This window comes from Zootoca vivipara, chromosome 5 (assembly GCF_965207765.1).
Source record: "Zootoca vivipara chromosome 5, rZooViv2.hap1.1, whole genome shotgun sequence".
Taxonomy (NCBI): domain Eukaryota; kingdom Metazoa; phylum Chordata; class Lepidosauria; order Squamata; family Lacertidae; genus Zootoca; species Zootoca vivipara.
The window spans coordinates 62,072,927-62,098,662 of record NC_142588.1 but is presented as its reverse complement, the minus strand read 5'-3'; the positions used below and the strand labels follow the sequence as shown (position 1 = coordinate 62,098,662).

The window sequence follows — 25,736 nt, the reverse complement described above, 5'->3', positions numbered from 1 at the left end:
CATGGGTGTCTCCAGCTTGTATATTTTGTGGGAAGAATTCAAGCACATAACGGAAATTTAGCTTTGCACAATTCAAGTGGAATAACGTGCTCTGTCACCCTATTGCAACAAATACACTTTAGACTTTTTGTGGTTTGGTAGGTGCTGGGGAAATATACACTGAAAAGCATGGGGTGAATAAGTGATTAATAGGAAAAAGGAATGGAGGAGAAATTGCATTCAGTTTGCATTTAAAAACAAACTTACCTAATTCACGCTCTCTGAAAGAGGATGTGAACCACAACAGAACCATCCTTCAAAATGCACACTTTTCTCAGGCATGGGGAGATGAGCAGCAAAAGTCCATTAGGGGTATTTGAGTTAGTGGTTCTGGCAATAGGTCCAGGGTGAGTTGTGGGAAGAGGCAGTGGTCCACCAGTTACCTTAGGTTATATTACCTTAAAGGTAAAGGTAGAATCATAGAATCATAGAGTTGGAAGGGACTACAAGGGCCATCCAGTCCAACCCCCTGCCAAGCAGGAAACAGGTAAAGGGACCCCTGACCATTAGGTCCAGTCATGACCGACTCTGGGGTTGCGGCACTCATCTCACGTTATTGGCCGAGGGAGCCGGCGGCGTACAGCTTCCAGGTCATGTGGCCAGCATGACAAAGCCGCTTCTGGCGAACCAGAGCAGCACACGGAAACGCCGTTTACTTTCCCACTGTAGAGGTACCTCTTTATCTACAGTGGTGCCTCGACTTAAGAATTTAATCCGTTCCAAAGGCACCTTCGTAGGTCGAAAAATTCGTAAGTCGAAAAGCGCCATTGGAAACGTGCTTTCCCATAGGAATGCATTGGAAACAGAAAAAACCGCCTATCTAAAACCGCCGCAGTTTCCTTTCAGATGTCGAGACATTCGTAAGCGTGCGGCCATTCGCCCAATTCGTAAGTCGGAAAATTTGGTTGCCGAGTTGTTTGTAAGTCGAGGTACCACTGTACTTGCACTTTGACATGCTTTCGAACTGCTAGGTTGGGAGGAGCTGGGACCGAGCAACGGGAGCTCACCCCGTCACGGGGATTCAAACCGCCGACCTTCTGATCGGCAAGCCCTAAGCTCTGTGGTTTAACCCACGGCGCCACCCGCGTTCTTAGGCAGTGCTTTTTTTTCCTCTGGGGGAACCAGGGGTACGCATACCCCTAAACATTTTGTGAATCTAAGTTTGGCCTCCTTGAAGGGCAGTTTTTCCATATGAGTAGGGAAATGAGAGTACCCATAAACATTTTTTGTTTAGAAAAAATACACTGACTTAGGTAACCAAAAGGCCGCCAGCAGCCCTTTGAGGTGGGCTGCTGTTTCCCCATTTTAAAAGATGAGGAACAGAGAGGCTCGCAACCCTCTTCCTAGGCCTAGACGCCCCTTTCAACAACACTTTACTGATAGTGAGAACAAGATTGCTGCTGTCACAACTCCAAAAGCCACTCTCAGCCTTGCCCAGCACAGTTCCCTGGTGCCTCCTTAAGAGCGAGGAGAAAGGGGCGGGCAGATTCTTTCTAACCAGATTCAACTCCTCCCGCTAGTTAATCCACCTTCCTTACAAGGCTACTGCTAGAAGCTGGCTTTCCCCTCCCTTTGAAAAAGAGCAGAGCCAGAGCTGACAGCGGCAAAGGAGGCTGAAAGAAGAGCAGGACGGTGACTCCAGGTCTCTTGGAAGAAGCAAATGCAGCGTGGCTTCAACAGCTCAGCATCCTTATAGTCTCTGTTGCAGCCCATGCCCTGGAGAAGGGGGCAAGTCCTTCCTAAGGAAAATACAAAAAACATACGAAGCCATCTGCAGATAACTGTGGGTGGAAATGCTCTGGAAAGGTAAATGGCTTTATAAAGCTGAAAAGCTTTATGGTTTGATTTATTTGCTGTTTCCTTTCCTCATGCCCTATTTAGAATAGGCCATACCATCCCAGTACTCCTGTTGCTGATGTGTGTACCTTGTTGGGTTTCTAACTTCTCTGAGCAAAAAGTTACATGGTTGGTTAACCTGCATTTCCCGCCAAAATCGGGTTCAAGCGGTTGTTTGATGCCCCAATGCTATTTCTGACCCTTGTTTTAGGCCCTTGTGTCTCTCTGGGTGTGGAGTGGGTGGGATGCTTTGCTCTGATCATTCAATGAAGCTTAGGGCTGTCCTGCTTATCCTGTTAGGGACCAAAAAGAAATCTCAGTATGAAATAGGCTGGAAAAAGATTGAATCTTTGTGCACATGGGGTATGTGCTCTGACTGCTGCTGAGTTATGTTGGTCTATCCATTGATGTTCTCTGTGTCAAGCCGGAATTTCATTTTGTAAATAAATTCTATTAAGGTTTATAGAGGAAAAATTAAAAAACATAATCTCTTTTCCCTTTATTAACCAAACTGTCAAGCCAGAATTTCAGATCTTGTCTATGAGTTGTTTTGTTAGAGATGTGCTAAATCGAGGCTCGGGGCTGGGAGTTAGTTACCAGGCGCAACTGGAGAGGTTTATTTGCAGCTCTGTGATTTTTAAATTAATAACATCTGTGAGACAACATTGATGCAATAATAATGTCTTCTTACTTAAGATAAAGATCAAGAATTTGGTGTGCCTATTGCACCAAATAAAAATCATTTCGAGGTGTCTGTGTTCTGTCTGTCCGTCTGTCTCATACATACCCAGAGGATAAAGTCTGGGGTGATAGTTCTTGTTCTGTGAAGAAGCCAAGGGAGACAGTTTGTTGAGATCCTTATTTCTCAAACAGCCATATTTTGGTTGGGTGGATGATGTGATTTGGTGTGCACATTTTTTGCTGATTTTACTGCCACTGGGATTTTGTATTCTTCGGTGGTTACTTTATTCTCTGTCACACACACACACAAAAAGCAACACAAGATGGGAGTATCTGTCTTTCAACATTACTTCGAGAGTCTAACCAAATTTAACATCTGCTGTGCTAATTCTTAAAGGGGGGCTAGTGGGTCTGTAAAAAAATAGCATTAGAATTGTAAAATTTCTGCTACCATCTCCCCTTGCTCTTGTAGATGTCCTGCAGCCTACAAGATGTGATTTGTGTTCTGGGGTGTTTACTTTTGCTTTTATTTTTGCAAGAATCACTAAAGCCCCAATGTTGACGTAGGCCCCATTGAACACAGGGGGACTTCCTTTGAGTAAAAATGCGTAAGGTTGTGATGTGATTCAGTTTCCAGCATAAATAGTGTTCAGTATTAAAATACAACACCACCCGCTCTTCACAATGAGATTTGGATGCCTTAAGTTCATGGATTTTTCAATATTCTTTATTAACCAGGCAGCTCCAAAGAGCATTCGTAGCAAGAGCTGCAGTGAATCAGGATCATAGTGAACCACTGGCCAGCTGTAGATTTCCCTGGAGGCATCCTACTACCAGCTCATTCCTCATGACTGCTCCACCATGCCTGCTTGGGACTAGGTGATGAAGATGGAGGTTCTGCGCCGCTCTTCTGTCTTTGCTGCAGAAGTCATGGAAGTGTTTGATCGGACTCCTACAGACAAGGAGCTTGTATCGCAGGCCAAAGTGCTCTGCAGAGACTTCATTCATTCCAGGCTGATTCGGGCTGGAATTGGCTGGAACAAGCCTGAGCAAAGCACACCTGTTCCTGGTGGCAAGTTAGCAGAAGTGTCCAACATACTTCTAAGATTAGGTAAGTGCTGAAACTGTCAGTGCCTTTGTGAGGGTGGCAGGTTGGATTCCTGGGATTTCTGCCTGGATCAGGGGGAAGATGCTGTTGAGTGAAAGGCTCAGCAAAGAAATCCCCCGCAATTTCTGCTAGGGCATCCAGGTGAATGGTGTTTGGTCATCTTCCTCTAAAACTGCTCATGCCTGTAGAATCAGAAGTGTGTGGTATGCTCAGCCCAGACTTCTGGACTGCCTCATTGCCCATGAGTGCTTTGAAACAAAAGTGATGACAGTGTGTGAACAGACATAGTTTTAACTGTGAGCCCACTGGGGAAATGAACTCATTGCAGTTTAGACATTGTGGGATACAAATTTAAAACATCATCAGCATCAGAAACATATATACCATCTTCCTAGGATTGAGCATAGGTGAAATTTGTTTTCCTTGTTTGCATCACTGATTGGTATGCCCCACGGAGGACCTTAAGGTCCACAAATAATAATATTCTGGAGATCCCGAGTCATAAGATGGCTAGATTGGCCTCTACTAGAGCCAGGGCCTTTTCAGTACTGGCCCCAACCTGGTAGAACGCTCTTTCCCAGGAGACCAGGGCCCTGTGGGATTTGTCATCTTTCCGCAGGGCCTGCAAGACAGAGCTGTTCCGCCTGGCCTTTGGGTTAGACTCAGCCTAACCCCTGTGTTTTCCTCCCTCATGGCTTGGATTTATGGCCTACTTGAAATGAGGCTGCACTTTAAATTTTAATACTGTATTTTAATCTGTATTTTAATTAATTGTTTTTATGTTTTATTGTAATTCTGTTGGTGTCAGCCGCCCTGAGCCCGGTTTTTGACTGGGGAGGGCGGGGTATAAATAAAAATTTATTATTATTATTATTGTTATTATTATTATTGGCCACCCAGTGTGCATTTATAAAGCCACTTCCTCTGTTTATAGAGCAGGATTGTGCACAGAGCTGATTGGCTGGTCTTTGTGTCAATCATGCAGTCATCACTACCCTTTCTCAGGGCACATTTAAATATAACTAAATATTTAAAAGAAAAAAAGAAAGAAATCCCCAACAAACAATCAAATAGCTCTGCAGATAATTAAAAAACAAAAATACGCCCCCTTGGTGGGAGTAACAATCAGCCTACTCTTTGGAACTTGACATGGACATGTGTGTCCATTTGAGGAAGGAAGGAAGGATGGTGGCAAATTTAGTTCACCCTGCTGTGCCCTCTGTTGTTCTCAGGTACAATAACATTTCATTAGTCTAGTTCAGAGGTACAGCTATATGCCCTCCAGATGTTGTGGACTATAAGGCCACTTCTGCCTTAAGGAGGAGGTGGTGTTGCGGGCTCTCACGACCTCCCCACGTGCGCAGGGGTTGGATGGCCAGCCCTGCGTGACTGGGGGATTCCCGGCTGCGTCACTCGCCAGGCCAACCAATCGGGTTGGTCTGGGGGTGTGGCCTGCCCCATAAAGGCAGGACGCAGCCGGGAGAGCTCTCTTTTTCCGGCTTCCAGCTGCTCTGCCACACAACTCCCATCAGCCTCGACTAGTATAGTCAATGGGTGTTTTAGTCCGCAACTTGGGGTGTTACCATGTTGGCTTCCCATGCTCCAGTTGTACTAGCCTATAGAATCTGGCTCAAGAGAGTATCATTCTGGTCAAACATTTTGCTGCGCTCAAAATTTTTTAACCAGGGACAAAGGAAATACATGTGCACATCACAAGCAATGATGCCACTATCATACCCTGAAAAACCATTGCTGCCTATAAGATAAGACTTTTTGAGTCTAGAATCCCTTCTGGCATTTCCTTAGCAACCTGACCATAATAGATTAGTGTTGCATCTTCATTTGTGAACAGTAAACTTGTGCTTTCAGTTGCCCTCGATTATGACAGATGGTGAGCATAAGGGATGCTGAAATAAGATTTCTACTCAGTTGCAAGAATCTTCTGCAGTCAGAATAGTTGCACCCCACTTTTCCAAAGCGCTGCAGGCAATCAGCTGTCATTTGGCTTTATATTGTGAAAACATTATGTGGGATTATAGTACTAGGGACAGGCCTCAGTAATAGCACCCTATGCAAGGCCAAAATTTGAGATGCACACCCCACAGCCCTCCCGTCTCTTTCCAAAAGCTGGCTAAGCACTAACTAGGCATGGGGAAGGAGGTGGGAAGACTCTGGGACCCTGTCAGAGCTCTCAGGCCTCCTTCCTGAAGCAAGTGCTTACCGTACTAGGCTTTGGGAAGGAGGCGGGAAGGCGCCCCCTCGGCTCAGCGCCCTGTGCTGGGTAACTGGTTGTGCTGCCCTAAATCTGCCTCTGATAGTACTAGTTATACATCTCTTTTCTCTCTGTCATTTGGCTTTGGTGTCACTGTTGACACTTGCCAAGTGAGTGCTTGAAGAGCCAATTTCTTGGCTAAGGAGATTTGTACGAAGATGGGAATTTGCTCTGGCATTTTTGCTTGTTCAGATTTTTTACAGCAATAAATAGCAGCATACTGTGCACTTATGGTATTTAGTTATATAACTGAAAGACCCGAATGGCATACCTTTGCACTGTTTTGGTATCTTGATACTCTGGAGAGGAATAGTTTGATGCTGTGGGGTTCTGTCCTGCAACAAAATGTTTCTTAGAAAAAGTGGGCTTCTTTATTTGTCAAATGTTTTTTTTAAAAGATGACACCTTTGAGAACCGCTGACAAGATTCTGAAATGTCACAAGGAGCCTCCATATGCCAAATGCTTAGGACCTCCCACCCCCATATCCCAGTGTCTCCTCCATTTACAAGACTGAGAGAGAGAAGGCATTAAAGCCTTCCCTAAAAAGGACAAATTAAACATTTTTGTTTGCTCGAGGTTATTTGAGTATGCAGCTTTGGCATATTTATGAAGAGGTTCTACACATCACTGATAATGATACTATCAAAATGCAGTGGGAACACCAGTCTTCACAGCTGTCCTTTTAAATGTCTGTTTCTGGACTTTTGTACAGCTGGTTTTAATCCACCTCACATTCTTTGCTTTCAAAGCCTTCCCTTCAGGCTGAGAGTTATAGAATTGAAGGCTGGAGGGAGACCTTGGAGTATTATGTAGACTTCCTTGTAGAAGTGATCCCATCAGTTTTTTAGTTCTTTTCAGAACTGTTCTCCTCATCTCCAGTGGGGCTTGCATTCCTTTTTGTTTGGGCCATTCCTTTGCCTTCTTGCTGTTTCTCTCCATCAATTGCCTTTGCTCTTTATTCTCTCCCTGTTGCTCTTCCTACACTTTTTTTTTTGTGTGTGTGTCTTTACCGCCTCCCATTCAATTTCCCTCCAAGACTGAGGCCAGAGTGTGGGACTTGCGTTCTTTAGATACGCGTGGGGCAGTGACCGTTTCAGAAAGCTAGTGCAAATGTTGTGGTGCGAATCTTTGGCAATTGTCCTGGCTGCTTACGTTTCGCGTGGGATTTGGCTTATGGGTACAATAACTTGGCATTCCATCTAAGCAATGCGGGTTGAAATCAAAACATTCATCGAAGGCTTGAGGGAAACACCACCTCCCCCACCCCCCACTGAGCTTTTCTTTTCCTTCTGCTGTAAACAACCCTATATGGTTACGGAAACCATGCTGTATTCATGCTCTTTCTCAACAATGTGTAGGAAATATGGTGGCCCTAAGATTTTGTAGTCCCTGCCAAGTGGTGCAACAGGTCTGACTCATTCCAGCTTTGGTGAGAGCGGCTGGGGAACACCTTGTGTGTCTGGAGTTCCTATCAAATTTTTGAATGGATGTCTTAATTCTCAGTGAACAGAAGGGCAATTACTTGGAACCTGTCCAGTGCTGAAGCATAGGCAAAGAGACATAATATAGGTGAGATAGGTTAGGCGTAGGCCTATCTCCTCGGTTAACCTCCTTATAAATGTCACAGTACTGGCTGTTCTTTTTTTTGGGGGGGGGGGGAAGCTCAACAGATCTTGAGGTGAGCATGCCATTCTTTCCCATACCTTATGCATAAGAATGTCAATGTTTACCTGTTTTCATAATTTATAGACACCGGTCCTTCATTACGCAGTAATCGCACAGCAGTTTCTAACATGCTGTAAAGCTGTTGTGGGGAACCTTTGGCCCTCCAGCTGTTTCTGAACTATGGGGGGGGGGAAACCACAGGAGCCTGTACTCAAACCAATTTGCAGCATTGCTAATGTAGAGCAACCCTTTACCAATTTACACTATGCCCTATTCTTCCTTCACATGCAATGTGCTTCTCTGCTGGGAAGCAGCTGTCCTCAACTTCCTCCCTTCTTTGCCATATCTCAGAAGGAATCCCCCATTCCTAGTGCAGAGAGCCCCCTCCCTCACCAGTGGGTAATGTTCCCTCTTATCAGGCTTGTGCATATATAAACCATGTTTCCTTTCTGTTTTTGTCAGATAACATGGAACAATCCAGCCCTTCAGATGGTGAAATGTTTTCCTTGTATGTTTCTCCAAAAACGTGGCTTTTTTAAAAATAATAATAATAATCTGTTTAAATGTTGGCTTAATTGAGGGTGCCAGATGGTTGCATGAATGGCAAATAATCAACACTTTTTGCTGTCCTTAATGAGACTAAATGAATGAATGCAGTGCTGTGGCTAGTTACATATAAGCAGAGCTGCAGCTAGGTGATCTTGCGCCCCTGGCAGAACCCATAGCTGCCAAGTTTTCCCTTTTCTCACGAGGAAGCCTATTCAGCATAAGGAAAAATCCCTTAAAAAAGGGATAACTTGGCAGCTATGCAGAACCATCCAGCTTGCGCACCCTAGCCACGGACAAATTAGTTCTTCTTTCCACCTCTTCTCCAAAAAAACCCCTCTCCACCCATTCAGTTCACCCTCTATTTAAAACCTTTTCTTATGAGGCAATAATCAATATTTTTATTTATGGACATATTTTTAGCCAATTTTGCGTGTGCCCCCCTCGCCTGCGCCACTGGCAGGGGCCCGTCTCGTCTCGTCACCCCTAGCTACAGCCCTGCATATGAGGCATGGGGCCCAGGCACAAATTTGCTTCTGAGCAAATAAAGATGGCTAGCTAGCCATCCTTATTTGCTCAGAAGTAATTCGCTCAGAAGCTAATGCAAAGGAGTTGAGGCTCATCTTCTCCACACACACACACACACACACACACACACACACACACACACACACCAGCAGAGTCACCCTATCCCTGAATGAATGCAGTTCCATCCACACAGTACTAATGTCTACATCATGACAACCTTATTATTTTAGCCTCACAGTAACCTGGCAAGGTGGATTAGGCTGATAGAGATGGTGACTGGACCCAAGGCCTGGACCATGCTACCTATGTGTAACATTCGTTATGAGACATCCTCCAACTGCGTGTTAATATTTGTGAAATATTCAGTGAAATATGCAGTACTGTAGATGCTATTGCACAACCACATTCTACATAGCATCCACAAGCGCAGCTTCCCCTCATGATACAATTTATATACTGTCTTATACCCAGAGGTCTCAGGGCAGTTCACAGAGCAAAAAATAAAACCCACAATATATATAGTCAAAATAAAAACAACAGCCCAATAACCCCCACAAAAAAACCCACATTTTAAAAGGGCATAGGATGTTCATCAAATCAGTTAACTGAAGTATCCTGTAACTGAAGCACTGAGGAAATGTGCATAGAAAGTATGCAATCAAAGAGAAACAAATATGTGTCCGACCGTCCATTTGCCTAGTAAAATTGCTTTGCAGAAAAGCCCTAGAACTATAACCAGGAGTGTGCACTGGTCTAGCACAAACACATTTGGGACTATGTTTATGATTTATATCCCTATTTGCATTTTGAAAGCCCAAGTAAAGGAGCGTTCATAAAGTAGCTGCAAGCATGAGTCTGTGTAACAAGAGAATAATTAGACATGACTATTGGTCTATCGAGCTCAGTGTTGTCTACACTGACTGGCAGCAGCTCTCCAGGGTTTCACACTTTCCCAGTCCTACCAGGAGCTGTTGGGGATTGAACGTGAGACATTCTGCATGCAACAAAGGCCCTCTGCCACTGAGATACAGCTGTTCCAAGGATTTGCAAGTAGGGTTGCCTTTAATTGCCCTGCTCTCTTTTGAGTTTGGAAACCTTAAAGAGAAACCAGCAGACCCTTTGCCTGGAAATTAAACAGACTCAAAAGAGAGCAGGGCAATTAAAGGCACAGAAGTCCTGTCCTCTATTGAGTCTGGCAACCCTATTTGCAAGACTATTCTCTCTGGCCATTTTCCAGTCTCTTGTGTTTTATAATGGATGTGACTTTTCCTGTTTGATGTCCTCACACACTTCTGGGAAAAGGATACAGAAACAAGAATAATGCTTGGCACACTTGATGCTTGCTGGTCTTGAGATTGCTTAGATTCAGCAAGCCAATGAAGGATCTTGGGGGCAAGGGAAGACTATTCCAAGTCTAAATATCTCATGTCATTATTAGTGGGAAATACTGGTGACACATTTAATCTGCCTGATTTATGTTTCACAGCTTCAGGCAGGCCTTGTACTACTTCTGTCATGTCCCAGCCCATAAAATACCTTCTTTGATGCATGGCTGACAAGGAGTTGAAAAGGGGTTGTTCCATGGAAGCTATGAGATACGGTCGGTGTCTTGTTGCCTGCTGAGCAGCAACGTGCAGAGTTCAGTGGAGTGGGAGGCCAGCCAGCCAGAAGAATCTCTGAGGTGCACTTGCCTGGAGGCAGAGTCAGCATCCAAGGTCAGGTCCAATCCTAGGGTTGGACAAACAGCAATCTGCATAGTCAGACGGTTCAGGAGTCAGGAAATCCAATGATCATGGGGTCAAGGGTCAAAATGAACAGGAAGCAGGAAGGTACGGCCAAGAACTACAAGCCTTGTTATCAGCACCTGACTGCTGCTGGAAGCTCTGCTTTTAAGAAGGCCAGCCGGTTCTTATCAGTGCCTTCTCCTCTGTGTCCTTGCAGGCTGATCAGCTGCAGGTGGAGTCATTCCACCTTCTTCCCCTTCAGGCTGCTGTTCAGCAGGCGGAGCTGGCTCCTGGCATATTGCCTAGCAGGGGCAACATATTGCCAGGAGGCAGGGGAACAGAACCTTTTCTCTAACCCTCTCTGAGATAATGCAAGAATACCATGTTTTGAAGACACTCTGAAGATCCTGAAACCAAATGTGATCAGAGAATGACTCAATTTATTTATTCATTTAAAGCATTTGCTATCTTCAGTACAGAAAGGATTTTCAGAATGCTTGACAGGATGATCTAAAAAAACACATATATGCATACAGTTTAGCAACCTAGCACAAAAAGCCAATTTATTTTATTCTGCTGCACCATCATTTTTCGAAACAGCAACTAATGTGACTTCTGAGAAATGTTGCTCTCTATTTGTTTCTGTGCACAAACTAAAGTGCTTGTTTTGGCACGTAATGTTTCGAATTAGGATCCAGGTATTGAAAACTTGCTCCCATACGAACAGGGCTCTCCCCCCCCCCCCAGTTCCGGCACCTCTCCGGTGGGTGCCATTGCTATTCTAAGAGAACGAGGGAGGTGTTTATGGTGAGTTCCGGCAACGCTTTTTCTAGAAAAATAGCACTGCATAAAGACCTCCCTGTTCATTGATATCCCTGTTGGCCTGTTACTGTGCACCTATTAGAAATCTGGACAGTGGAAATCCGAGAGCGAGCCATTTCAGTAGTGCATGCTGAACACCACCCCCAGAGCCAGGAGTCCATGTGGTTAACGATGTGGTGCTTAATTAATAGTATTTGTGTGTTTTCAGCTATAAACTCCTGTCAGGTATTCTACTGTTTTGTTGTGTTTTTAGACACTTGTATTGTGTTTATTTGAAGCCAGGGCTTGGGAACCTGTGGCACTCCACCACCCCTGACCATTGGCTATGCTGGCTGGGCTTATGGGAGTTGTAGTCCAACAACATCTGCAATCTAGCTTTAGGATATCCTCCCCCTGGTGGTGCCACAGGTTCCCTCACGCTTGTCTCGGGTGCCACAGATTCCCACCTTGGGAATATTAATTGAAAGGTGGGCTACAAATGTTTAAAATAAGTCCTTGCTTTTGTTTGAATTGTGTGTGTTCTTTTTTCAGGCGATGAGCTGGAGTACATCAGGCCCAACCTGTACCGGAACGTGGCACGGCAGCTAAACATCTCGCTGCACTCGGAAACCGTGGTAACAGATGCCTTCCTGGCAGTGGCAACTCAGATCTTTACTTCAGGTGCTGTCCTGCAACCCGCAGTGTGGGTGAGGGAATGAGAGGGGTGAGAAATGAAACAAAGCAAGATGTGTAAGCACAGGCATGTTTTAGGGTTTTAGGTGAGCCTGTTGGGTGGGGCCCACTTGGCAAAGGATCCTGGCTGTAAGTGGTTTGGCAGTGGATGCTGCACTAATGATTTAACACAAAGCCATGTTTGTTTACTCTTTCCTCCACCAGGTGAGGAGATGCTGTGGCCACTCCCCATTTCTCTCCTCCCAGCAGGGGAATCCCTTGCATTTTGAGCTCTCTCTCTCTCACTACACTCCCAGCAGTGACTGACTTTGTTACATAAAATATACCTTTCTGTTTTTTCTAGTTTTCTAGTTTCTTTCTCTTTTTGACTCTTGGGATTGGACACATTAATGGCTGCCAAGTTACTGCCTCAGTCTGGGGTACAACTGTGCACAAATGACTTTCCAAAATTCTCTACCCTCTAAGTGAACAGAGGAATTGGGATGACATGGACATAATTTTACCATATTTGTCTTGCGAGAGGAATAATTCTCTGACAGTTTCTCATTTTCAGTAGTGGTAACACAGTTTCTTTACTTTTTCCTAAAGGGTTTTTTTGTTCGTTTGAATTCCTGTTTTTGTTTGTGTATGCTTTTATTCTATTGTTTTACAGTTTTAATTATATTGTTTATTGCTTTTATATTGTGCATTAACTTAGATTTTTTTTTTAAAAAAAGTAGCTTATTGTTGTTGTTGTTTAGTCGTTTAGTCGTGTCCGACTCTTCGTGACCCCATGGACCATAGCACGCCAGGCACTCCTGTCTTGCACTGCCTCCCGCAGTTTGATCCCCTTCATGGATCAATGCCTTGTCGTGGCAAAGGGGCTTGAATAACTCAGAGAAGCTATGAGCTATGCCATGCAGGGCCACCCAAGATGGACAGGTCATAGTGGAGAGTTTTGACTAAACGTGATCCACCTGGAGAAGGAACTGGCAAGCCACTCCAGTATCCCTGCCAAGAAAACTCCATGGACAAAGACAACAGGCATATAAAAGTAGCTTATAACAGCTACTAAATAAATTAATTAAATAATTTGGGGTTGCCCAAAGCTTATTTTGGCATGCTGATTCCCATTTTATTTTGGTATGTATTTATTTTATTTAAGGCATTTATATATCGCTTAATCATGCCTGGTTGGTCACTGTGAGAACAGGATGCTGGACTAGATGAGCCTCCTTTGGCCTGATCCAGCACGACTCCTCTTACGTTCTTATTAGTATTTCCAGCTGTCAGTTTATATTTCCAATCATTTGGAGGGAGGGTATCATTTGAGAGTGACTTTTGTAAAAGAAAAGAAAAGAAAAGAAAGCATTGATCCAGCACTGCAACACTCTGCGTGTGGTGGCAATGGGTTTGGGGTTGCTTAAAGCTTATTTGGGGCTGGAATGCTTTTGGAGAGAACTCTGCTGTATCTTGAAGGGGCCAGTTGCATCTTGAAGTATATCATGGGTAGCCCAATGCATATTGTGGGGTGTAGTGCACATAAGCAATTCCTTGTTAATGGATACATGGACAGCTCTGAAGTAAGGAAGTATAAATCTGCTCCAACCCTGTTATTTCCTATAGCTCCAATAGTTGACAAACCAGGGGATTGTTCCAGGAATCTCTTCCCACCTGCTGGGCAATTCAGAGCCATCCGCTGAATGTGTTCTGAGCAGAAATGAAAGATGCAGTAGTCATTCAAACCCAACACTCTGATTCAGGCTTATTTTCCATTCTCTGGTACAAAACACACTGACTCCTAGAAATGACTAGTATGTCCCACCTCATTTGTAGTTAGTAGGGTGGCCGGGGGTAAATGAGGACAGGATTGTTGCACCCTTGAGGGCTGCGTAGCAGAGGGAATTTCAGCAAGTGACGGAAAAGGTGCTTTCTTCTATATATTATTAAAGACGGAGAAGCTCAGAACTCTTTTGGATTGGGCAACCCTAGGTGTGAATCAAATGCGACCCATCTAAGCCTTGAAGAACTGCTAGATGGAATCAAATCAATGTCATTTTTCTGAGTAGATGGTTGTGGCTTTGCTGGTAAAATGCAAGCAACGGTTAAACTTAATGTTAAAAGTAGCAAAATGAAGGTGCCTCACCCAGACATTCCACTCTTCGAAGAAGAAAAATCAGTGCCAGATCCAGCAATTAAGGACAGAAAGCAGCTGCAGTGAGCACTTTCAGAAATTGGACTACTTCAATGTTAAAATTCTGCACTAATGAGATGTTTGATTTAGCACACGCACGCACGCACGCACACACACACACACCGCAAATAAAATAAAAACTGTTTTTCTTCCAGAAAATGGTTGTATGGGTAAATTTACAGTGCAACCCTTTGCATATTCAGAAGCAAATCCCACTGTGTTTAGCTGGGTTTTCTCCTAGTTAAGTTGATAGAACTGTAGGTTTCATCTTGCAGGGGGCATAAAATTGACTAAGATGGTGTCTTTTCAGATGGGAGAGGTTTGTACTCTGGTTCAAAACTGGATACAAAACACATGCATGTTGTGTCAGATGCAAAATGTATTTTACATACATGTCCTTTCTTTTTGGGCATATGAAGAAGTTTCTTGATTGCTCATTCTGGTGTTTAAAGGGTTGAGGATTGACAAATATACCTTTGTCCACTTCTCATAGGATGAATTTATGGTCCTTTGGCTGATTTCTGCTCTGTTGTCCACATAACGCCCTTACAACTGCACCTGCTGTGCTCTATCACAGTACAGTCATCATCATCACCACCACCATCGTTTGATTTGTATGCCGCCTTTACATAGTTGAAACTATGCTCAAGGTGGCTTACAACATGACAAGATTTACATAATTACAAACATAGCAGAAGTCATAAACAATAAATAAAACATCAAAAAGTACACAACCAAATGGAAACGATTTCCACGTAAATCATAAAATCTAAAACTAAAGATACAACAATAATATCAATAACAGCAACAGCTCTCTCAACAATAAACAATACTCCAGCCCAAGAATCTGTTCAACAGCTTCAGCTTTTGTAGCTGGAGTCAGTCAGCACTCCACTCTCCCAGGCCTGATGGGAAAGGGCCAGCAAGGCAGGGTTCAGGTCTTCCAGGGTATATAGCCAATATGGTCTGATTTAAAACAACACAGATAAAAATTAAAAACAATTTAAAAGATCTGGAAGCCGAACATCTGATGGGGCTTCCGATTGGCTGCAGGAGCTTCCTGCGGCCAACCAGAAGCGGCACTTTGGTTATCGGAACGTTTTGGAAGTCAAACGGACTTCCAAGGTACGATTGTACAGCTAATCTGCTATATTTATTTAAAGCATTATTGCCTTGCAGTTTAGCTGCAAGTCTTCTAGATGGTGATTCGTGAAAAAAATATGAGTGAGCTTGTGGTGCTATGCAAGGAAGGAACTAGAAAATAAAACGCTACATCCGTTGTGCTTAGTCCGAATCCAGATAATTATTTCCTATGCCTCTGAATCCAACCAGCACAATCATTGCTTTGGGCAAGGACCTAGAAACTATGAGCAAGAGAGTGTTCGTATTTAGCTCTCCAACTAGCAACAACAAATGCTTTTAACATGCTTTCAGCCACCCCAAATATATGGGTGTTGTTTAAAAGTAGAAAACTGATCTTTCTTTTCTTTTTCTGCCTCTTTCAATACATGTTAAATGCATGGAGCTATGACTTCAAAAACACACTGATGATTTTGACTACAAGGTCAAGAGTGGCGACAGCCCTCTTCCTGTGTTTGTGCTATAAATCTCAAATATTGGGCTTGATTTCAAACTTCCAATGAATGTCTGTAGGAGCTGCTTGCGTTGGAGTCCACAAAACTTTGGGTAAGGTTTTTGTTTAGTCTGGTCAGTCCTAAAACTGGCCATGTTGCTCGTGCTGCTGCTGAAGGAGAGCTTTCATTGTGTGAAAGGACTCTCAACACAATAAAGCAGTTGGCCTAACTTAGCCCAGAGGAAAGGGCTTTTAAGTGGGTGCTTTTAGACAGCTGTGTATTGTGCCCTTGGGTAAGACAGAAATAGAAGCTGCCTGTCATGGTCCAACCAAGGTTGTGCCATGAACTGCCTCAGTCATCACTTGTGGAGGAAGCTGCTGTACTTCTCTCCATCCAGGTGTCAGGTGAAAACTGGGCCTAAGGTGACTTGGGTCCTTTACTGGAAGGGCTTTTAGAGAACAGTTCTCTGTTTGAAGCTGCCCTTTGGTTGAAGGGCGGAGCAAGTCCAATTTAAAGATAAATAATCCTAAAAAGGGAGCAGGAGGCTTGAAATTGCCCATTAACAATTAGCTCTTGGAAGACAGAGTGAATACACCAGGTGCACTAGGCATGGGCATACAGTATCTGTTAATTTTGGTTTGTCTCAATTTCCCATTTCCTCAATCTTAAATTCAAATCTCCACATTAATTTGTGATTTTTTAAAAAGTCTTTATGAAACTTTGTCAAAATTTTAATTCAAATTTCTTCCTATATACATTTTTTTTGGTATGCAATTTTGCCAAATACACAGATTTTTGCAAAGTGATTTTCCTTAATATCATGCTTTTTGTATATTAGTTTCACTAATATAAACATTTTAAAGCATGCTTTCCCCTAATACACATATTTTTGTGGACAAGACATGGCTGGACAACTGCATTGCTAAATTCAGAGAAGTGTGAATTTCAAAGGATGGTTATGTTTTGATTATTGTTTTGGAAAGTGCAAATCAGGTAGGTTCTCTTTAGATGTGAATGAAATCAAATTGAACTTCCATCCCTAGTAGACACACAGGTCACCTGGTCATGGCCTGCCTATCTATAGTGAGATGCCTTTTTCTTTAAATTAAAGTATTTTCCCTAAATTTGAATCTGAACATACCGTAATAAATTCAAATATGTAAATTGAAAATTTGATGCAAATCTGTGTCCCATTGTCTTCTTTTGGGTGATAAATTCTGTCTTTTGCAACAAACCACACATGGTGCCCCCCCAACCACTGGCAGAGGAAGAGGAGTGCGGGGGGAGAGCACCACCCTCGGCAGGGTGCCATCGTGGCTGCTCCCCTGCCCGCACTGGGCGCCCCCTGCCCCCCAGGACACATGCCAGCCCCACCCCCACCTGCTCCCCCCCCCCCGGTGCTGAAGCATGAAGCTCCACCACTACCCCTGACCATGCCAGGTAATACTAATGCTGGATTTAGTAAGCTCTAGTTCTTAATTCAGGCACTGTCTGCAACAAATAGCATGCTTTGTCTGTATAATGTTTGTCCCCTTTCCTACCGTATACACCCACAAACACCCCCCTTTTGTAATCCAAGAGAGAAATTAGATTCAGTTCATATTTAATGGTGAATCAATCTAATTTGAACTTTCTGAAACAACATGGCAGCCTTCAAAATTCACATTCCTCAAAAATCTGTAACACAGGAGCCAGACATTTTGTGGGGTGGGGGGAGAAATTTCAAACTGATGTGGAAATGTGAAGAACTAAATTTAACTCCGAGAAAAATAATCTGAGTCACCGAAATTGGCAGATTCACCCATGTCTAAACACAACTCATGAAAAGTTTGTTAGTTTGTTTGGGGGTCTGAATGGAGAGTTGTGTACTTTGATAATGAAGTTGGTAGACTTATTTATTTAGCTAAGGGAAATGTGGTTTTCTGAGCTTGGAGACAGACCAGATGCTTACCATACCCTCACATGGCTTCCTGGGTGTTTTGCAGTATCTGGGAGGCCAATGCAGGACAGGGCAGGTGGGCTCCCTCAAGATTATTCACATTTGTTCTCTCTTCTGTGCTGCGCAGTATATTTACATATCTTGGCTTCACAGCTGGCTTCCATCTAGCATCTTTTGAAGCAGAGGAAGAGACAGGTTTTTTTGGCATTGCTTGCAAGCTTTGAAATAGAGATTTGTTTTTAAATTCAGCTCTGTAATGTGGAGATGCATAGGGACAGCGCTCCTTCCTGCTGATTTCTCCCCTCTAGTTTATTCTTTGCTTGCTTTTATTAGGATAACACATACGTAAATATAAATAAGTAGTGGTATTCTTAAGTGTCTATGGAAATAACAGTTGTCTCTTGCCCAACTGGATTCTAAACTGGTGGATTATTATTTTTAAACTGGATGCGGATTGGTGCGTCTTGCTGTGTGTGGGCAGGCAAGAGCGGGAGGGGTTCAAAGGAACAGGCAAGCTGTCTATGTCACATCTGTGAGCTCCCAAATGCTGGTCAGACAGTGCCCTTCTACTGCAGAGTGTTGTAAAATGGAGGGAAGATGTTCATGATAATAGTAGGCATAAACAGAATGGGAAATTGTCTTGCCTGTGTTAGCTATCAGAAACAATGGTGCTGTGGCGCCTTAAAGACTTAGCACATCTATTATGGCATAAGCTGCCATGCGTCTGCCTGTTATTCTTACTATGATTGGCTAAAGGGCTAAAGGAGGCGCGGCTTCACAATTTCCGGGTTCATAGAGCAGTGGGCGTCTCCCAAGTGCGAGTGGCAGGCACTCGGCCAATAGGTGGAAAGGGGAGGCTTAAGAGCCGGGAGGCGGGGAAAGTCTCCCAGAGGGGAGTAGGTGCTGATTAGGCCGCGATTCTGAAAGAAAAGGCTGCACCCTCCAATGATTGGCTAGTCCTTCAGAATGCAAAAGTAGGCTGGATTTTGGAGCGCTCTTTGATGTGTTTGAGCCCTTTGATCAGGCATAGGCATAATAGTGATGTATGGAAGTGAGACCATAGAGAGGGCTGATCAGGTGTAGCTGATGAAACCGTTTTGTTCCCCTCCATGAACCACTTGAAAATTGGTGAACACTTAATGATTTTTCTGCCTTTGTAGTGTTTGTTATGCACTGTGCTTTATAATTTTCCATAGAATTCAAACTGAAACACAATAAAATACAATATAAGAAATAAAAGAATCGATCAAAATACAATCAAAATGAACAGGAATATTTACTGCGATGGATGTGCCATCTCTTGTCTTCAATCACAATTCCACAGACTTGCCACGGAATGAAGCTCACAGACAGGGGTGCCAACTTGAATAAAATATTGGGGGCCCCAGGTATGCTGTGTCCTGCATAACTGATCACAAGACACGGTGTGCACACCATTTGAATGGCAATGACCACCAACTTAGAGGGGGCAGCCCCCCTCAAACATTTTATTGGGGGAGCAGAAGGGACCTCGGCCACTATGAGTTGACTCCTATGCTCACAGACCACTGATGGTCTGTGGACCACAATTTGGGAACCTCTGCTCTAGTCCCTTAAGGTTTTTGTCAAAATAACTTGTTGGTGGCAATGTTTGAGGATTTCATTTAGTCTGCATTTTAAAGCAAATTGACCAGATTCACATGGCCTTCTTGACTTCTTCAGATTTTGTATCCACAAATGGTGTGGATTTTCATTTCTTTCTTTTTTTAAAAAAATATTACAACAAGAACCAGGAACTTGGATTCTGCTTACAGGAGACAGAGTTTGTAAGGACCATGTTATCAGAGACCTCTCTTTTGTCTTCTCTTATTGTGAAAGCACAGGAGCAGTCTTGAGCCACAGTCTTTATGGATTTACTCACAAGCAAGTCCCACAGATTTAAGTGAAGCTTACTCCAAGCACATATTTATGGGATCATAATGTTTGGTTAAATAATTTTATTGTATTTTTTAAAAATTGAATTCTGTTATGGAGGCTCTGCTGAAAACCAGTCTGTAAACCTTAATTTTTTTATCTAAAATAAAGAACAGGTGCACACACTGTAAAAAGAATGGGTGCTGCTTATATTTAACAGGATAAAATGAGATATCCTGCATTTGAAAACAAACACAGCTGCCTTGAGGCTGCTCAAAAGAACCCTTCTGCTTTCGTGAGCTTTTGAGCAGCCTTCAAAAACGATTATAAATATTTCATGGATTAAAGATATATTTTGGAAACACATTGGGAACACCAACCTGCATAGCTACATATCTTTGTTTGGTTTCTTGAGAGCAGCAGTTGACACTCTTCTTTTTGTGTAGATCAGCCTTCCCAAAACTGGTGCCCTCCAGATGTTTGGAACTGCAACTCCCATCAGCTCCAACCTGCATGGCCAATGATCAGGGATGAGGGAGGAGGGCACTTCATACTAGCTCTAGTAGGAATGGTTGGGATTGGCCCCAAAGGGCACTTCTGTCTAGCTGGTGCACATTTCTGGACAGGAAGCTCCACTGCAGGCCAGATTAACTGACTGATCAGCATTCCACTCTCTTGCTACATACTGCACCTCATTCACCATTGCTGAGTGCAGGCAGTAGATAATAAGAAAAACTGATAATATCTTGAATTTCTGTGTGTTTTTCTACCAAACTAGACATTGACTATACAGTATTCAGGCATCATACCACATACCTCCCTAGATCTCTTTTTTTTAGTAAAAAACAAAACAGCTGGGTTTTGTGAGAACACCAAGTTAATTCGGCTCAAGGATCTTATCACCATAATCAGAACTGGGCTGTGTAGGGGCAGGAATGATGACATTGCTTTGATCAGAGTGTGTGGTCTAGAACCTCGTGACATTTTAAATGCCTCTATTGTACAGTCTCCTTGTATGGGAGGTTTCCCATGCCTAAAACAGTTAAGAACGTGGACTTGTATCCAAGATGCCTTTTTTGTTTGCTTGTGGGTTAAACCACAGAGCCTAGGGCTTGCTGATCAGAAGGTGAGCGGTTCGAATCCTTGCGACGGGGTGAGCTCCCATTGCTGGGTCCCAGCTCCTGCCAACCTAGCAGTTCGAAAGCACGTCAAAGTGCAAGTAGATAAATAGGTACCGCTCCAAGCAGGAAGGTAAACGGTGTTTCCGTGTGCTGCTCTGGTTCGCCAGAAGCGACTTAGTTATGCTGGCCACATGACCTGGAAGCTGTACACTGGCTCCCTCGGCCAATAACCCGAGATGAGCGCTGCAACCCCAGAGTCAGTCACGACTGGACCTAATGGTCAGGGGTCCCTTTACCTTTACTTTATGGCCAAGGTAGCTCTGTCTTGTAGCACTTCACAGAGAGGATAGGAAATGTCCTAGGTAAGGGTTTGTGCTCCTGGATGCTCTTGAATTTAGGAGGAGAAGCCAGCCGGGCGGATGGTCCCATCAGGCAGCCTGTGCTGGGTTGCGTATCAATCCTTGCCAGATGCATGAGTCAGGGCAGGCTGATGCTGTTCATCTTTATTTATTTATAATTTTCATTTATAGCCTTCTCGCTATCTAAAGATCTTGAAGCGGTTTGCGATCGATAAAAAACTACCTAAATGTAATATAATCTCAATAAAAACCATGTCAAGTGGCTTACACAAAAACAAAACAAATACATAAATAGCATCCATATACATAAACAAGATTATCAATATAAAAAAGTCAGGGAACATTACGAGGCATAATGCACGTTATTCATACAGCTACTGGCCCAATCTCATTCACCATCCATTCCACACAACCACTACAATCATTTACTACCTCAGACATTGTCTCTTATCAACCAACCACTTCAGGGTGTCAGATGATGCTATCCATTCTCAAAACTGAGGCCATCCAGGCATGTAGCATTGGAAGGCAAGGGAGGCCAGAGCTTACCGGTAGTAGTAGAGCATCTGGTTTAGTGGCATAGTGGCTAGAGTTTGGGGCTGGGGTGAGGCCCTTTCTCCCACCAGTTTTGTGACAATCGTATGCTGAAATTCTTCTCCCCTCCTCTTCTTCCTGCAGGCATAACGTGGGGTAAAGTAGTGTCTCTCTATGCCGTGGCAGCAGGCCTTGCTGTGGACTGTGTAAGACACGCCCAGCCAGCCATGGTCCATACCATTGTGGATTGCCTGGGAGAATTTGTACGCAAGACTTTGGTGACGTGGATGAAGAGGAGAGGAGGCTGGGTAAGCTTTTCTAAAGAGCGAATGTGCAAGTTACGGACACATTACTGACATGAATAAAAACAGAATGGTCTCATTAGGTATAATGCAGCTAAATACTGGATAGAATTCCCATTTATGGACCTATGTGTACTTATTTTAAGCATTTTTACCCTGTCTCCTGGAGCAGCAAGATCAATAATAAGCCCTTGCCCTCATTTTTACAATCTAAAGAACATAGCACAAAAGGAAAACAAGGATGTGTGGATGGAGGGGTAGAGAGAAGGGACAAAAAGCAAATAGGCATTGGCTCTTCATTACAATGACCAGCTGGAATGGTAGCAGATCAAGGAGAGGAGGAGCCACAAATTGCTGGTCGAACTAGCGATGTGGTCCTGCTTCTTTTTTCTCCCTAGGCTGTAGCCTGATGTAATGGCTGCTGCCAGGGACATTTGATGGAGGGAGGAACTTGAGAGAGTTGACATCTCTCAGAGCAGAGCTGATGCTTTACTTCACTCCCTTAGCTATAGCTTTGCCAATCCACCTTTGCCCTGCAGTGATCCTGATTATACTAGCTCTACGCTCCCAAAGCTTTCCCACTGACCTGCAGCAACCTTGACTATATTTGCCATCAAGCTCCCGGCACAATTCCACTAACCTCATTTGCTGCTGACCTGCCAATACCTTTGCTATGAATCCAGTTTTCATCCCTTTGAGGTGCATGAGCACAGGATTGCTTAGGACCCCTGCTGCATGTGCTATGAGACAGACAGACACATCTGCTGCTAAGGATGCTGGGGGAGGGGGAGATGGTCTCCTGGCCATTTGCTTGATATGTGACATGTGCCCATGCCCTTCACATCACACATTATGGTTTTTAGCATGTCCAGGCTAAAAAACCATAATGTTGAGTGGGTTTGTTGTGGGTATGTTATTCAGATCAAGTAAATGAAGAACAAAGCTGAAAAAAGGCAGTGACAATGCTTACTGTATAATCTTTACAGGAAGCATTTTATTTTAGAAAGGAGGGTGGAAAAGGATGATACTGAGGACTTCTGAAAAAAATAATATGATTCATTTTGTCAGTGTTAAACAGCTAAAATGCACAGCAATTTGGGTCTCAGTATGACTAGGAAACAGAGCGGTGGTGGTAATATTGCTGGTAGTAAGGCTGTAGGGAAATATTTTAGGGCTGGTGACCTGCAGAGAAAGGTGGGAAATCTTCCCAAGCCATCTGCTAGAAATATTTGGAGAACCATGTGAGAACACATATTGTGTGAGTATGAAACATTGTATTGATGACAGCACATTTCTGGGTCTCCGTTTTTCTTTTTCTCTCCCCCTAGACCGACATTACAAAATGTGTGGTGAATACTGATCCCAACCTTCGCTCCCATTGGCTTGTGGCTGCTATTTGTAGTTTTGGCCACTTCCTGAAGGCCATCTTCTTTGTGCTTTTACCGGAAAGATAACATCCAATTGCCCATTGAAACCCCGTCTCCTTTTCACAGACGCAGCTGGCACAGAGAAGGGGAAGAAATGAGATGATGAAGAGACGGGCTGGGCAAATGTACATTCCACTTGTCTGGCTTTCCCAGCTGCCTCAGTGCAAAGACTCTTTCTTCAGCAATGGGGAACATTTCTCCTGATCACTTCTTACAGCCAAGTGCCCTTTGTGCTTTCTAAGTGGCTGGGGTTCTTTACATAAGCTTGGGAGGCTGTTGGACTTGCCATTCAGTTATTTATTCTTTTCCTCCCGTTCAAATTGTGTCACATTTTTGAATGCATACACACTTAAGAAATCCTACTTGGAGTTGCTATTAAGAAGCAAGCTGTCCCCTTCATTTGCAAAATGACAACGGCTCCTTTGTTGTTTAGTCAGTCAGTAGATTCTTCCCCTCTTCCCTAAACTTGGTGTCCTCGAGCCCCTGGCTAATGTTGTAAGATGGATGTTTTCTGTAACCACCTGAAATATGCAGTTGTCATAAGTCACTACAGCTCTGTCAGCCTCTGCCTGAGAGGGATTTTCAGCATGGATAACATAACTACCTGCTACATACCGGTAGTTCTAGTTACAGGTAGGCAGCCGCATTGGTCTACCATAGTCGAAACAAAATTTAAAAAATTCCTTCCAGTAGCACCTTAGAGACCAACTAAGATTGTTATTGGTATGAGCTTTCGTGTGCATGAAGGTATCTGAAGAAGTGTGCATGCACACAAAAGCTTATACCAATAACAAACGTAGTTGGTCTCTAAGGTACTACTGGAAGGAATTTTTTATTTTGTTTTTACCTGCTGCATGTTAAAATTTGCTTACATGAGGGAAGTAAGACCAAAAATAAATAAAAACATTGCTGAAAAAAAATTGGGCAGGGCCACAGATTTTCCACCCTCCATTTAAGAGGAAGAAAAATTCAGAGATGTTTAACTGCAGCAACTTTTGGAGTTTTCTAACCACAATTTCTGTTCTGTCCAAAACATGAAGTTAATGTGGAATGCAGGCAATCCCATGAGCATGTTGTATCTTATGAGGGGAACAAAAAGAGACATCAATAAATTGTATCAACTGTGTGTTTATCATGTACAGTGTGTGACTATTGTTACTGTTGTGGCAAAATTAATGCCAAATGAATATTTTGTTGCATGATCAGTATGCATATATATCTTTTATGCCCATTCAATGGCCATTCTTTAACTCCACGAATCCTGGACACTGCATTTTAACCCCTCAAATAGTTACAATTTCCAGCAACCCTAGCGCCCAGGGTTTGCGGGAAAGATTGTGCTTCGAACGTGCTTTAAAAGTATAATGCGTACTACACAGCCTTGGCAAAGTAAGGTCACATCAGTTCTGAAGTCTGGGTGGGGAAGCTGGCTTTGCAGTCCAAAAGGAACTTTGGAAAGGAGAACTGATTTAACAGATCCATCCCCTGCCCACACTCCCTTGTGCACATAAAGCTGTTGCATGCGCTTCTAGAAATGGGAAAAGCAGAAGTAGGAGAGGCAGAGACATGATTCAGCCATAATCCACAGCATGGGGACTCTGACATTTCCCTTCCATGAGGGCCATGACCTCCCGGTGACATCTTTCCATGGATGTGTTGTAGGAGTTCCATGTCACCTCTTGCAGGAGCAGGAAAAGAGTCATTCAGTCTTTTCATTCTTTACATACCTGAAAAGGGTAAAATTGAGGTATGCTACTAATCCTCTCGTCTGGCTCATGCTGTTGTCCTCATTAATTCTCAGGGAGAAAGTTCACAGACAACATACCAAGCTGCATCTCCTCTCCCCTGATGTTGTATGTGTAGGTCACCGGCTATAGGGCTTGTCCCAGCTCACCCCCTGCCACACGAGAGAGGGGTGGAGGTAGATAGGAGAAGCACACTCTCAGACCTCCTATTCCTTGTAAAGACCTTGTCAGCTAGGTGCTCAGTTACTGGGAGGGAGGGGCTCTGCCAAGTCCTATGGGGATCTATTTGCAAATGGCTGCTGTGCTTGCATAACAGATCATGCTCACATTATTGTTATAAGTTTGGAGAGGGCAAGGATCCCCTAAACTCCTGGGTGCTAATCCCCCCCATAATTCCTGGATTTAGTCAAAGTTAGAATTAATCAAGGACTGATTAAACTCTGCTGGATTCTGTCTGGCATAGCTAATAGAGGGTGGGTCACTGGAGGAACAAAGCTAATAATCGTCAAACTATTAACCCATTAAGAAGGTCATTAACAGATACTTTCTGAGCCAGACAAAAAGCCCCTCCCTGAGGTGAGAGGTAGAGACCAAGGCCAGAGTTTCAGGAGGGAAGGGCAAAATTAATCTGGGTGATGAGCAAAGCAAACAGGAGGGAAAGTGCCACTTTTGCAAGCTGGGGAGGGGGAAGTCAGAGCACTAGACGGGCAGGCTACAGAGAGGGTATAATACAATGGTTTGGGGGTCTCTTGGAATCTGAGGCTGCAGCAATGGA

General features: G+C 43.7%; 1 protein-coding gene across 2 annotated transcripts in view; it reads left to right on the top strand.

Annotated features, from left to right (window-relative positions):
- Window positions 1–1,577: 1,577 nt before the first annotated feature.
- The window catches only part of BOK (BCL2 family apoptosis regulator BOK), a 32,591-nt gene continuing 8,432 nt past the window's right edge, over window positions 1,578–25,736 (top strand). Inside the window, exons 1-5 of one of the 2 annotated variants that reach the window (XM_035132960.3) lie at window positions 1,578–1,845; window positions 3,295–3,667; window positions 11,754–11,882; window positions 21,632–21,795; window positions 23,118–24,342. In XM_035132960.3, the coding sequence (XP_034988851.1) occupies window positions 3,439–3,667; window positions 11,754–11,882; window positions 21,632–21,795; window positions 23,118–23,243 (648 nt within the window). In that variant the 5' untranslated portion in view covers window positions 1,578–1,845; window positions 3,295–3,438 and the 3' untranslated portion in view covers window positions 23,244–24,342. Of the gene's footprint in view, window positions 1,846–3,294; window positions 3,668–11,753; window positions 11,883–21,631; window positions 21,796–23,117; window positions 24,343–25,736 lie in introns of those variants that run through there. The other variant, XM_088670780.1, reaches the window with a different exon arrangement.